The sequence below is a fragment of the Heptranchias perlo genome, chromosome 4 (assembly GCF_035084215.1).
Source record: "Heptranchias perlo isolate sHepPer1 chromosome 4, sHepPer1.hap1, whole genome shotgun sequence".
Classification (NCBI taxonomy): domain Eukaryota; kingdom Metazoa; phylum Chordata; class Chondrichthyes; order Hexanchiformes; family Hexanchidae; genus Heptranchias; species Heptranchias perlo.
The window spans coordinates 93,859,094-93,872,857 of record NC_090328.1 but is presented as its reverse complement, the minus strand read 5'-3'; the positions used below and the strand labels follow the sequence as shown (position 1 = coordinate 93,872,857).

The following is a 13,764-nucleotide window of genomic DNA, read 5'->3' as shown; positions in this document are numbered from 1 at the left end:
CCAATAGTTCCACGTTCAGAGCTCTTGTCAGGTCAACCATAAAAGGGTCATGCTTGGAAAACCACGATACAAACTCATGGGAGTATGTAGGTCCAGGAAGGGACATCCTCAGGGCTCGGGGGTGCTGTTTTGTCCACTCTGCCACTTGCTAACATCCTCATAAATGTACTCTGCTTACAGGCTAAGACTGCCCACAACCATGAGGAAAGAACCACGACTGGTGGTGGACCACCAATATTAAAGCAGCTCAACATGTTTGAGGGGACGGCACTTGCAAATTGGTAGAGGCATTTGGCAAGGGTCAATTTGGCTTCATGTTGCCACCTAGCAAGTATCCTTTACTTGCTATGATCCTTTATATTGACAATCCATTTCAGAATCCTGCCAGCAGGGCCATCAGTTGCTAATCTGCTGTATGATTCTATTTGTTGTATAATTCTATTTGTCTTGGAAGCCATTGCTTGGGGGACATATTGTAAAATTTGCTCTTCAAATTTATTTTCCTGTCAGCTGTTCAAGATACAAGTAAGTGGTGGCTCAACCCCAACCACTTCACAGCATGCTGCATCAAGCATTCCACATAGCAAAAGCTTTCCGTTAAGAAATAAAGCACGAAAGCACACGTGAGGAGGAGTAAGTAAAGGTGGTAGGAATGGACACAAAGATCTGGCAAGGTTGCTGAAAGTATGTGAATGTACTGGTACCTTACTGGTCCTGCTTTCAGACAGGCATTAATGCAGGCGCAATAGTCACTTGCAAACTCCTTTGACTCCACCTTGAGCAGCCTGCAGCAGCTGTCAGAGGAACATTGCTGTGTATTCTATCACCACCGTAGTGTTTCAGGATTTGTGGACCATGGAGCAAGTGGCATCCTTGTGGTCATCTGCAGGGGAGTCCCAAATCATTGAGGCAGCAAGCACACAACAGTGTTCTCTCACAAACATTGACTGGTGCCCTTTTAACCATAGGCACTGTTACAGGAGATAGTCACTGCTGGCTTTCATACCCTGGGTGATTGTTTGGAAACAGCTGTGACTGCAGGCTTCACTGTTATCCAGTGGCATGGGGGGTGGGGGTCTATTCAAGGCAACCCCCTCAAATTTGTATGATTTTTTTTTGAATGAACTGGACCACTCCATCTTCCAAAACAGCATGCATAGATCACTTGATAGAACACAGAAACAACAGATGTTCTTCCAGAGCCAGTCTACAAGTGAAAACTGATCAGTTGAGTTTGTACTTCTAAAAGCTCACTGGGATATTACAGTGAATAGTACTGAAGTTACTGACTGACTAGCAACGCACAACCAGTGCTTGGACTTGGTGCTGAAGAGTTTTTATCCGATAAGATTCTTTTTTCTTTTCATTTGGTTTATTGGAATTGTCAGATTAATGGAACTAATGTTTCAATTTGAAACATATATTGTGAAATTCCAATTTGAAAAATAGACCTTTTTATGAACAGGAGTAGACCATTCAGCCCCTCGAGCCTTTTCCACCATTCAATTAGATTATCTCAACTCCATATCCCTTGATACCCTTACCCAACAAAAGTCTATCGCTCCCAGACTTGAAAGCTCCAATTGTCCCAGCATCTACAGACTTTTGAGGGGGGAGAATTCCAGATTTCATAGAATTGTACAGCACAGAAGGCGGCCATTCAGCCCATCATGCCCGTGCCGACTCTTTGAAAGAGCTATCCAATTAGTACCACTCCCCTGCTCTTTCCCAATAGCCCTGATTTTTTTTTTCCTTTTCAAGTATTTATCCAATTCCCTTTTGAAAGTTGCTATTGAATCTGCTTCGACCACCCTTTCAGGCAGTGCATTCCAGATCATAACTCACTGCGTAAAAAATTTTCTCATCCACCCTCTGGTTCTTTTGCCAATTACCTTAACTCTGTGTCCTCTGGTTCCTGAACCTCCTGCCAGTGAAAACAATTTCTCCATGTACTCTTATCAAAACCCCTCAAATTTTGAGCACCTCTATTAAATCTCTTCTTAACCTTATTTGCTCGAAGTACAATCCCAATTTCTCTAGTCTCTCCACATAACTGAAGTCCCTCATCCCTAGTACCATTCTAGTAAATCTCCGCTGCACCTTCTCCAAGGCGTGGACATCCTTCCTAAAGTGTGTGTGCCCAGAATTGGACACATACTATAGCTGAGGTCTAACCAATGATTTATAAAGCTTTAGCAAAACTTCCATGCTTTTGTTCTCTATGCCTCTACTTATGAAGCCCAGGATCCCATATGCTGTTTTAAAATAGTCTTATCAACTTGTCTTGCCACCTTCAAAGATCCATGTATTTGAATTCCCAAGTCTCCCTGTTCCTGCACTCTCTCTAAAATTGTACCATTTAGTTTAAATTGCTGTGAATCATTCGCCTGGGAAGCCCAGCACCAAGGTTGTGGCAAGGCAAGGGTCCAAGGAGGTGGCATCATCTAAAGGAGATGCTACGAGTTAATTCCAACCAGGCCGCTCAAGAGGAAGTGCCTTACAGCGGGCAGGCATTTGCAGCTACGGCATTGTTAGATGTGGTTCGAGCTATTGCAGGGACATCACTAGGTTCACCTAGAGGTTCTATACTAGAAGCATCCAGACAAGGTCACAACAGCCTGCCACCACAGTTGCTCTTCCCACTTGGGGAGCACTTAGTCCATCTAAGCTTGAGCTGTAGGACAAGCACACTGTATAAAACCAGCAGGAGCAGCTTGCACATGCAACCAAATGATGCAGCAAGGCATAGCACCCAGGCACAGAAAGTGCCACCATAATTTCACAGAATCAGATCTGCAAACCGTTAGAAGAAATTGCTATCCAAGAGGTACAAGCTGCTGGATATCCATGGCTGCAAACCTGCCAGAGGTGTCACTGATGCCACCCGAATGAGGTAGCACTAGCACTAAATTCCAACTCTCACCCCCAGGATCGCAGACCAGTAGTATAAGTTCAATGACCTCACCAGGACAGGCAAGTTAACACACCAGACACTCCCTTTTCTATCTTGGCCACTCTGGGCACCAGCAAACCATTCACCCTCTAAGAGTAACACTTTAACAACTAACCCTTCACTGTGCTCTCTGGTTAGGGGATTGGGGGGCTAACCAGTGATATATAAAGCTTAGCATAACTTCCTCACTTTTGCTCCTGCACAAGTTCCTGCACAAACCTTCTGCCCAGTGTTCTTCAGCCCCAATGCCATCCAACTCACTCCCTGTGGCACTGGCTCGTTCACTCCCATGAGTCAGCTCAGATACTTTCACCCGGAGAGAAATTAGACAGTGTTTGAGAGAATGTGGCACTGGGTGATTCACAGAGCATGAGGGAGCTGAAGGAGTGGGAAGTGCGTGAGGATGGGCCACCTTCCCAGCCAAGGCCGAGAAAGCTGCCTATGGCTTTGGAGTCATGAGACCCTGAGCAGGCCTGAAAAGAACGATGTTCAAGGAACATTTTACTTACATGCCATGCCTGCTCTGGAGAAGCCCTAACCGTGGGTAAGGGGTGGGTCAAAAAACTGCCAGTGGTCTGAGCCTGGCAGAAGCAACGAGAAGAAAGCCGAGGTCTGTGCAGGCTGAACAGTAAACCAAAAACGCTGCAAAATGTGTTTCCCAGCTACTGAAATCACTAATTAAACTCTCCAGACTCAGAAACTCCCAACTTCCACCCATCTCAGCTGACACCGGCAGCAACTGTACCTTATAATTCTCAGTCCAAGTCATCCTGAGGGAATAGAGTGTAAAAGCAGGAAACTCAGGTGTTAGCTAACTCTGGATGACTTGGAAGCACCCACACCCAGGAGTCTGTTCGTCCCGCTTTCAGAACGATTAATATGAGTGCTGTTGTGCGTTTTTAGTCTCTGGCTTGTGCGATGCCCTGCTGACCTCTGGGCATAGATAGTGCTCATAATTCTGTACGTGTACTAAACGTATTGCTGAAATATGCAGATACGTGAAGTGAAAGAGCGAAGCACTGTCCCTCTTACCTGTTTGTCCCCCAGTCTGCTACTGAAGAGTGCAGGCTGAACTGTCTTTTAAAAGCCTACACCGATGTTTCCAGGTAGTTTACACCAATGGGAATGCAAATGAACAGACTAGGAAACTCGTGTACAGTCCCCACCACTTAGTGGAGCATTGGGGTGAACGCGATTTGCCCGCTGCACACGATGACCAGTATAATGCAGAAGCGTTAATAAATCATTTCAGTTCCAGTTAGTTGGCCTCGAGTGGCTGTTGAGCAAAATTTGTATTTGTATTTTATATTTTTAATGACTGCCAGAGAGAACTGTTAAAGTTCACACTGCAGCATGTGCTAAAGATAGCTGAAACATCAGTAAAAACAAGAGAGAAACGTAACAAAAAATGGCCCGGTGTTACCAGGGGTCTCTATTTACCAGGTAGTTTTCAAATCTGGGCCATTTATTACAGCTAATAGACTGTAGGCACAAATTCACTGGAAAGGTAAGACAATTCTCTCTTTGCTTTGGTCAGTCCATAATGAGGGGAATCTCCTGCACAGCCATGCAGGTTTTGGTGAGGGATTCTCATCCAAAAATATAAAATGAAGTCTGTCTCAATAAGGCTTTTCTGTTCATTATATTCAGTGCACCTTAACAAGGTGCGAACTAGTGAGTAAACACAGCCGTTACTGCCCAAAATAAACGGAGCACTTAAGTAGCTATAAACGGCAACTTTGAAATTTACGTTAATTCAAATGGATAATGGTTATCGCTTTTTGGACGATATAAGCAACTGCCTGTTTTAAATGTGGATGTTTTAAGTGGTGGGGACTATAGCTCCCTCTGGAAGCCACGGACAGATATTTATTTTTTTTAAAAAGGAGCAACAGCAGTGTAACACTGAGAAAATTCTAGGCCGTCGTTCTTATCCTTTAGCTTTAAATGTGATCCAAAGAAGTGATTGCTGAAATCCAAAATAAAAACAAAATGCTGGCCAATATATAGGTCAGTCAGGATCTGAAACATTAGAGACAGGGTAACACTGCAGGCATGACCCTTCATGAGAACTTTTCTATCTCTTCCAGATACTGCAAGTAAAATCAATCCTGATATTACAAATATGGTCAAATGATTTGACCACAAGAAAAATCCTGCAGATCCTGGAAATCTGAAATAAACACAGAAAATGCCAGAAACACTCGGCTGGTCAGGCAGCATCTATGGAGAGAGAAACAGTTAACATTTCAGATTGATGCTGCCTGGCCTGCCGAGTGTTTCTAGCATTTTCTGTTTTTATATCAAATCATTTGATAATACAAGCCTGTTCCTCATTGTCTGCTGCTCCTACCAGCAAAAAAACAGTAAGCCGTCCTTAATTCTGCACATATACGGAGTACTCCATACAATAACACATTTCAGGATTGAGATGATATTGATAACGCACTGTAAATTCATTCTTATGGTTTACAGTGTTAATTGAAGATCTCGAAATGCTCCTGCTTTACAATGTACTGTGAACTGCGAGTATCTCGCTATTTTATCACCCTGTATGACCAAATGATGATCCAGGCATTCGCAAACAATTTCAGTGCTAATAATGAGACAACCAGCACATTACAAATCTGATCGTCAAGAGAAATGTTCAACCAATTATGGACAAGACCTGGCAATGTAATAATAGAGCAGCAGGACATTTAAAAAAACAATCTGAAAATGGGAAAGGAGAAAAGAAAATTATAAACAATGGACAGAGAATTTGAAAACAAATGTAGATTGATAGCAGTGCTAAATTAATTTCACTCAGTCACTAAGTTCTAACTAGTAACCTTGAGATTTATGCTACCCATTCTGTGCTTGCTTCAGGACATTAATCACCTTAGAACCAGTAACAGCCAGAATCTCTTCTGAACAGATGCTGTTGTTAAATTGTCAGTCACATCTGCAATTCCCCCAGGAGAACATTTTAATAGTTCAGCATAACCTTAAAAAAGCTGCAATCATATGTACACAAATAGGTTTTGATTGGTCCATATTAAATTATCTCTCACCCTCAAATAGTGCACAATTTTTATTCCTTAGTTTTCTAAAAATGCAAGAAAAACAATTGATCCCATTCAAAATAGATCATGGATGTTTAAGGCATACAGTTTTGCATAAGTGTGATCAGTAAACAGGAAGCCCTATAAATATACAAACACTTGTAACTGCCAACAGCGCCTCACACATCAGTTCATTGCCCCTGGGAAAGTTATTCATTTCAGAATCCATTCCCCCACCTGGCTTAGTCTTTGTCTCTGACCTTGCCCACTCCGCATAGGTCAAAACCAAGGCTCATACTGCAACCTCCAAAAAGTCAACCTGAATATTTCACGCTGCACAAGCACCTAGCCAGTGCAAGTAGCATGCATTAAATAATATCACCTTACTCATGCCATATTATATTATTGTGTACATTGAGGTGCAGTTGTCTCCAAAACTCACATTGCATATGCAGTGACGTTCAAAGTGGCATTTAATGTGTGGGGTAAATATAGCCTGGCCACATACATGTTGTGCCACCCTCACCGCCGAGTTCCCGATCTTGACTGCATCACTGTGGGAAACACCGATTACAGTGCAAAGGGTCAAACTCACAGGAGGTGGGTAGGAGTCATATTGATGCACAATATTATATTGTGTGAGCTCCAGCTGTTTGATTAGAGACAGCACAGTGTTCCTTCATTACCAAATTGTGTGAAAATCATAGTGGTGTGAAAATCAGTGTAACAAGGCCATTTATCAGAAGAACAGCTCTAAAAATAGCATTACAAGAGCTATATATTTACAGAAAATGCTAAGCCTGAAAAGCTTTTAAAGGTGACTTTACTGCACCTTCCTTAGCAAATAAAAATATTGTGGAAAATGTACTTATTGCCTTATTTGTGCATGTATAGGAATGAGGGTTGTGCTGTGACATGGCAGATAATAAATGACCAGTGACGACTGTACGTTATGTAAGTGTTCATTTTGAAGCATTAGCAAGACGACTTATTGAGGTAATAGTTAATACAAAGGATAGCACCTTTTGGCACCTGTGCCCGCTTCGCTAATTTCATCATCTATCCTACGCTAGGTTTGCAAACTAGCAAAGGGGAAGGAACAAGTCAGTCGTCATCAAGGCAGATCAGTGGTTTACTAAACTCCAATTTCTATGGTGTTATCATGGTTTAGCATGTAAGTGCACCAGGGACAGTGCATGTAGGTGGCAGAATGAGAGTTTGTATTGTAATTCCTCACATAGTACAGCTGAGGTCAGGAGCTCACTATCAAGGGAAGAGACATAGCAGATACTTGTCCATTGGGAGAAAAGGACAATTTGGAGGGCATAAAATAAATTTTAAAGATCTCACACACAATTATTTTCCCTTTTCCTCATTGCAGACCAGAAGGAAGCCAAAACATACCAGGAGTTGCTATTCCCATATACCAAAAATATGAACTCTGAACTATCTCTGTAGCCAAAATATCTGCACCTTCACCCAACCACCACTGTCCACCTGAAACACAGTGTTATGCATTTACCCATCTTCGTGTTCCATATATTTCATTTTATTACAAAAGATAGGAAAATACTTGTTACCATTATGTTGCAAACAGAAATATTAACACCACACAAAATGTGTCAGTGCCAGCAGTTAGGTACCACCTTTGTTGGTCATTTCACAAAAACGCAATACTGTACTTTTATTTTGATGTACTTATTATTTTCTCCATTACCATTTCTATGAACTCCTTGTTTCAAAGCCTCTTCCCAACAAAGAGGACAAATGGCGATTGACTAGTGGAATAGCTAAAATTAAAAATATTACATCAATTTGTCAGACCATAGGATTTTCTGCAAATTTAACTAGTTATTGTTTATACTTAAGTGTAGGTCCAAAAGATGGGATGAGCACTGAATCATTTGCTACAAGTCCAGGCAAGCCAAAAAAAGCATTCCATACCAAACTGAAGCTTGTTTGTCCAGTGTCAACCAAATGTCAGGTTGACTGGCCATCATTACAATTTATCCAAACAGTCTACTTCTAAAGAGTACATACAAGTTGCATTTGAGAAGTCAAAATTACTATTTTCCTCTGAATAATGGAGACAGGATGTTACTACGCAACCCTAATTGACATCTCAGTCAGAGACCATAATATGAATTGGTATGCAAAATGAAAGAGAAAACTAACCTATTTTCATTCTTTGAAGATGTATTCTCCAAACATGCCCCACCCAGCTATCACTTTGGGCCATCTGAAGGGTGTATATATTAATTGCATAATAGTTAGTATCAGTAAAAATAAACGCTACTCTTATACATGCCTAGTTCTTTCATTTTTTGAAGAGGTGACTAAAGTAGTGGACAGAGGAATGTCAATGGATGTTATTTATATGGACTTCCAGAAGGCATTTGATAAGGTCCCACATAAGAGACTGTTAGCTAAGATAGAAGCCCATGGAATCGAGGGAAAAGTATGGACTTGGTTCGGAAGTTGGCTGAGCGAAAGGCGACAGAGAGTAGGGATAATGGGAAGGTACTCACATTGGCAGGATGTGACTAGTGGAGTCCCGCAGGGATCTGTCTTGGGGCCTCAATTATTCACAATATTTATTAACGACTTAGATGAAGGCATAGAAAGTCTCATATCTAAGTTTGCCGATGACACAAAGATTGGTGACATTGTAAGCAGTGTAGATGAAAACATAAAATTACAAAGCGATATTGATAGATTAGGTGAATGGGCAAAACTGTGGCAAATGGAATTCAATGTGGACAAATGTGAGGTCATCCACTTTGGATCAAAAAAGGATAGAACAGGGTACTTTCTAAATGGTAAAAAGTTAAAAACAGTGGATGTCCAAAGGGACATAGGTGTCCAGGTTCATAGATCATTGAAGTGTCATGAACAGGTGCAGAAAATAATCAAGAAGGCTAATGGAATGCTGGCCTTCATATCTAGAGGACTAGAGTACAAAGGGGCAGAAGTTATGCTGCAGCTATACAAAACCCTGGTTAGACCGCACCTGGAGTACTGTGAGCAGTTATGGGCACCGAACCTTCGGAGGGACATATTGGCCTTGGAGGGAGTGCAGCGTAGGTTTACTAGAATGATACCCGAACTTCAAGGGTTAAGTTACGAGGAGAGATTACACAAATTGGGGTTGTATTCTCTGGAGTTTAGAAGGTTAAGGGTGATCTGATCGAAGTTTAAAAGATATTAAGGGGAACAGATAGGGTGGATAGAGAGAAACTATTTCCGCTGGTTGGGGATTTTAGGAGTAGGGGGCACAGTCGAAAAATTAGAGCCAGACCTTTCAGGAGCGAGATTAGAAAACATTTCTACACACAAAGGGTGGTAGAAGTTTGGAACTCTCTTCCACAAACGGCAATTGATACTAGCGCAATTGCTAAATTTAAATCTGAGCTAGATAGCTTTTTGGCAACCAAAGGTATTAAGGGATATGGGCCAAAGGCAGGTATATGGAGTTAGATCACAGATCAGCCATGATCTTATCAAATGGCGGAGCAGGCACGAGGGGCTGAATGGCCTACTCCTGTTCCTATATCATGTAGATTGTAAACAATTTTACAACACCAAGTTATAGTCCAGCAATTTTATTTTAAATTCACAAGCTTTCGGAGGCTACCTCCTTCCTCAGGTGAACGATGTGTTCCACATCGTTCACCTGAGGAAGGAGGTAGCCTCCGAAAGCTTGTGAATTTAAAATAAAATTGCTGGACTATAACTTGGTGTTGTAAAATTGTTTACAATTGTCAACCCCAGTCCATCACCGGCATCTCCACATTATATCATGTAGGAGCACGGTTATCATGGAGCAGGCACCAACCGAACGTTGGCACATGCTGCTATCCATCACATTGTTTAATTCACACAATGATGATTCAAGCTTCACTCAGCTCCAGCTGTGTGTAGAGGATGCATTCTTCACATTTTTGTATTGTTGAATTATAGCAACCCTTGCTTTGCATGTTCAAGAAATTAGTGAATTAGGAAAGTTACGGAAGTGTCACCGATGTTTCGAAGCTCTAATGCACCGAGTAACATTGTGGCAAGATGTAGATTCGCTCCCACGATTCCCCAGGTTATCAATCTCAACCCTATTGTCATGGCATGGTACCAAGCAGGGAACAAGTACTACCCTTGAAAGAGGGAAGAAAAAAATTGTAGGGTGTGTTCTGCATCTCAAAGCTACCAAATTGACAGAAATCTGGAAACAAAGCCTGGAGGAGGGAAAAGAATCAGAAAAGGGGAGAAATAACATTAAAAACATAGTGCGACCCTTCCCAAAAAGATACAGTAAAATTTAAATATCGGTGGAAAATCCAATGGAAACACTGATGCTTTCATTCTATGGCAGACTGTTACAACTATCATGTGTCCTATGCATCACAGACTCTTGATTTCTGCAAAAACATTCTATATACAAATTGTTCCAACCTGACCAGGTCTCCTCCCATGAGTTTTTGTTGTAAAGGTTAATATGTACAGATGAATCATGACAAATGCATAACTATCTCAAGAAATTTTATTAGCTTGTATTTTAAAATAAGGGAGAAATGGAAACTGGGAAGTAGGGCTTTCTACTTAATTTTTTTTAAAATTACATCTGATGGAGAATAAATCTGTGAATTATGTGCTCATCAAGATAAGCAATTTCAGTGCTGGGAGTTGGAACATTCTGGGGAACCAAAGTTAGGATCAAGCACTTTCTGGTCAGATATAGTGCAATAGATATACAGTAAAGCTCCCTCCACTCTGCTCCGACAACATGGCTTAGCCCCAGCCTTTGCTGGAAACTGATCACTCTCTACTGTCCAGTGAGAGATTTCTCTACTCCACCCCCCCCCACAATTTTCCATACCAACCAATATAGTGGTCTCGGAGAGGTTAATTAGTGCTGTGTAGTAACTTCCTGTCTCCATTATTCAGATTTTAAAAAGTAGTTTTGACTTCTCAAACACAATGTGTATGTATTCTCAAGTAGTAGACTGGGTAAATTGTACTGATGGTCATTCAACCAAAGGAGCACTTTTTTTGGCTTGCTTGGAATTTTAGCCAATTGTTCAGTGCTCAGCCCAGTTTTTGGACCTACACCAAGTATAAACAATAACTGGTTAAAATTGCACCAAATCCTATGGTCTGATAATTTGATGTAACTTTTTAATTTTAGCCATGCTCCTATTACCAGTGATGTGCTTTTAATGACATAAATCAATGTGCCTAGATCTAAGCATTGGATCTACAGCTGGGCAGGCCTTTATGAAAATGATATGGTACGTTTGCTGCCAGTTTTATCTGTTGCAGGGCATAGGCTGAATATAGCACTTATCTCATACACTATAGCTAACAGTATGTTCCTTACACCCAAGGATCTAACCCATCAATAGACCCAGTTGACATGAAAAATATGCTCCAATGTAAACGAAAACACTGGCATATTACAGAATGTATATGCCTGCCAATGCATAGAGGCTCATTCCCTGGTGTAACATTTACTCTCTATTCATTGCAGAATCTTTCAACTCTCCAAAAGTCCAGTCTTGCTCTCCCCAGAGTCCAAATCAGTAGGTACAGCCAGCATACAAGGCCCATTGGCATTGGGGAGGGCAATTCTTTAACTCCATTCTAATCAATTTAAAAATAAAACTGCACATACCTTTTCATCGCCGTCTGTTGCTGATGCCTCCACCACTTTGTTCCTGTTTAATTTCTTTTTTACCCATCGTTCAAACCCAAAGTTGAACTTCATGAAGATCACATAGCATGCATAGCCTGACAACAAAATTATACTCTCCCACCAAAGGATGTAATTATCCAGGAAGAAAAATATGAGCAAAAGCAGGTCAATAATATAAAAGGTCACATCTCTGAACAGTGGCCACCAGGTGAGGTACAGAATTTCTTTGGAGAATATAGCACACATCCCAATGACAAACAGGATGTTGAAGACCGCAGAGCCCACTATGGTACCAATCCCAACATTGCTGCGAGATATAAAAACTCCTATTAAAGAAGTGAAGAGTTCTGGGGCTGACCCACCAGCAGCCATAAAAGTTGCCCCTGCCACATCATCCGAAATCTTCATCCTGTCAATGATAACTGTCAATGAGGGTACAAAAAATTCATCACACACTATGGCTAAGGCTATGAACATGTAAATCATGCCCAAGACGTGGAGTAGGGCAGCTCCTTTCCTTCTTTGCTCCAGTGTAAAGATATCTTGAGGATATTCTCCTTTAGAGGTGCGATTATTATTAGAGCTCGTGGCTGCCCGCACTTCGTACTTTAAAGTAAGGTCGGATTTGGGGGTATCATTTTGAACCCGGGAAAATTTCTGTTTTTCCTCGAAACCCAGTAGAGTTCTGCGATTGACTTGTGGGTTGTCTGGGTTGGCTGATGTCGAGGCGAAGGCACTGAATAAGAGGGAAAACGCGCTGAGAGCCATTAAACCAAGGCAAAAGCCCACAATTCGCGTCAGTCTCAGCTTCCTCCTGCTCTGGTGCATGTGCTTTCTGAACGCCCGACCCGCGGTAGAAAGTTGCTGTCCCGTGCAGCAGACACCCGTCTCCACAACTTCAGCGTTGGAGGTCTTCGAATCCATGGCTGGTCTATTCTTGTTTTTATGTGATGTGTTTTTTTTTCAAAGTTGACTGATTGTAGAATTCATACACTACCCGTCTTCATGACGTTGGGAAGAAAATAGTCTGAAAGACAACTCAGATACTTTAAAATGAACGTTGTATTCTCCTGATGGTGGAACTGTTGTGAGCTTCAACGTCCTGTGGAAACAAGGCAATACCCAAATGTAAAGAAGCTACTTAACACCAGCCTGTATATTTTAGGTTTTAATTGGAAATAAAGCAGTTGTTGAAAAACTACCTAGTTTAAAAACCACACGCACCATTTCATTAAAATTTTACTTCAACAAAATACAAAGGGTTGTTATTTATTCTATATTACCAGGAACGACAACGGCTGCAGACTGGCTCCCTAGTGCTCCGGGTAAAGTCAGTCTCCGGTATAGTATTGAGCCATACAGACAGAAAGGGAGGGGAAAAGAGTAGGGAAAAAAATCAGCCAATGTTCTGTCTTTTAATCACAGTCCAGTGACCCCTGCTGGTAAATGCAGTATGAGGAGGTTGGCTGAGATCAGGATCAGGATCTACTGCAGTGGCCTTCATAGGTTGGCCAACTCTTATCGTCTAAGCTCAGGTTTTAAGAATGTCCACATGGGCAAGATATCAAGAGAAGCTGCAGCCTGCGAAACCCTACTCCGGCAATAAGTTCATCATGTCTTTGGGAAAAGGAGGGGGAACCAGGAGCCGCAGTCCGTGCGGTATATTCTGAGATTCATATTAGGAAATCAATAATTCAAGATACCAAAAAGCACTTGTAACCGTTCGTTCGAAACAAAACAATCTCAACCTCAGTATCACGAGTAAATAAGGGCAGAAAAATTAAACCATTTGAAATTAAACGCCGACAATTGCAATTAGTTATTTTATCTTGCGTTCAGTGAACATTTGGTTCTCACAATCAGCAGCGAGCTGATTATCGTCTTAAGTTTCGCCACATTAAAAGGAAAGCTGTTGCCCTTTTGCCTTTGACGGAAGATTAGAAGCGCAAAGGAGGAACAAATCAAACTGATCAGTAATATTGCTCTGATTCACTACGGGACGATTATCGAAGAAACAATTTGGTGTCGGAGAGACGGCAGCCTGACTGTAATAGAAAGGCTTTTTATTCGACTCTATCACA

General features: G+C 41.6%; 1 protein-coding gene across 1 annotated transcript in view; it reads right to left on the bottom strand.

The window, feature by feature from the left end:
• Positions 1-12,607, bottom strand: part of slc24a2 (solute carrier family 24 member 2) — a 271,927-nt gene extending 259,320 nt beyond the window's left edge. Inside the window, exon 1 of the mRNA XM_067982239.1 lies at positions 11,663-12,607. Coding sequence (XP_067838340.1) covers positions 11,663-12,607 — 945 coding nt within the window. The remainder of the gene's footprint in view (positions 1-11,662) is intronic.
• Between the last annotated feature and the right edge of the window lie 1,157 nt (positions 12,608-13,764).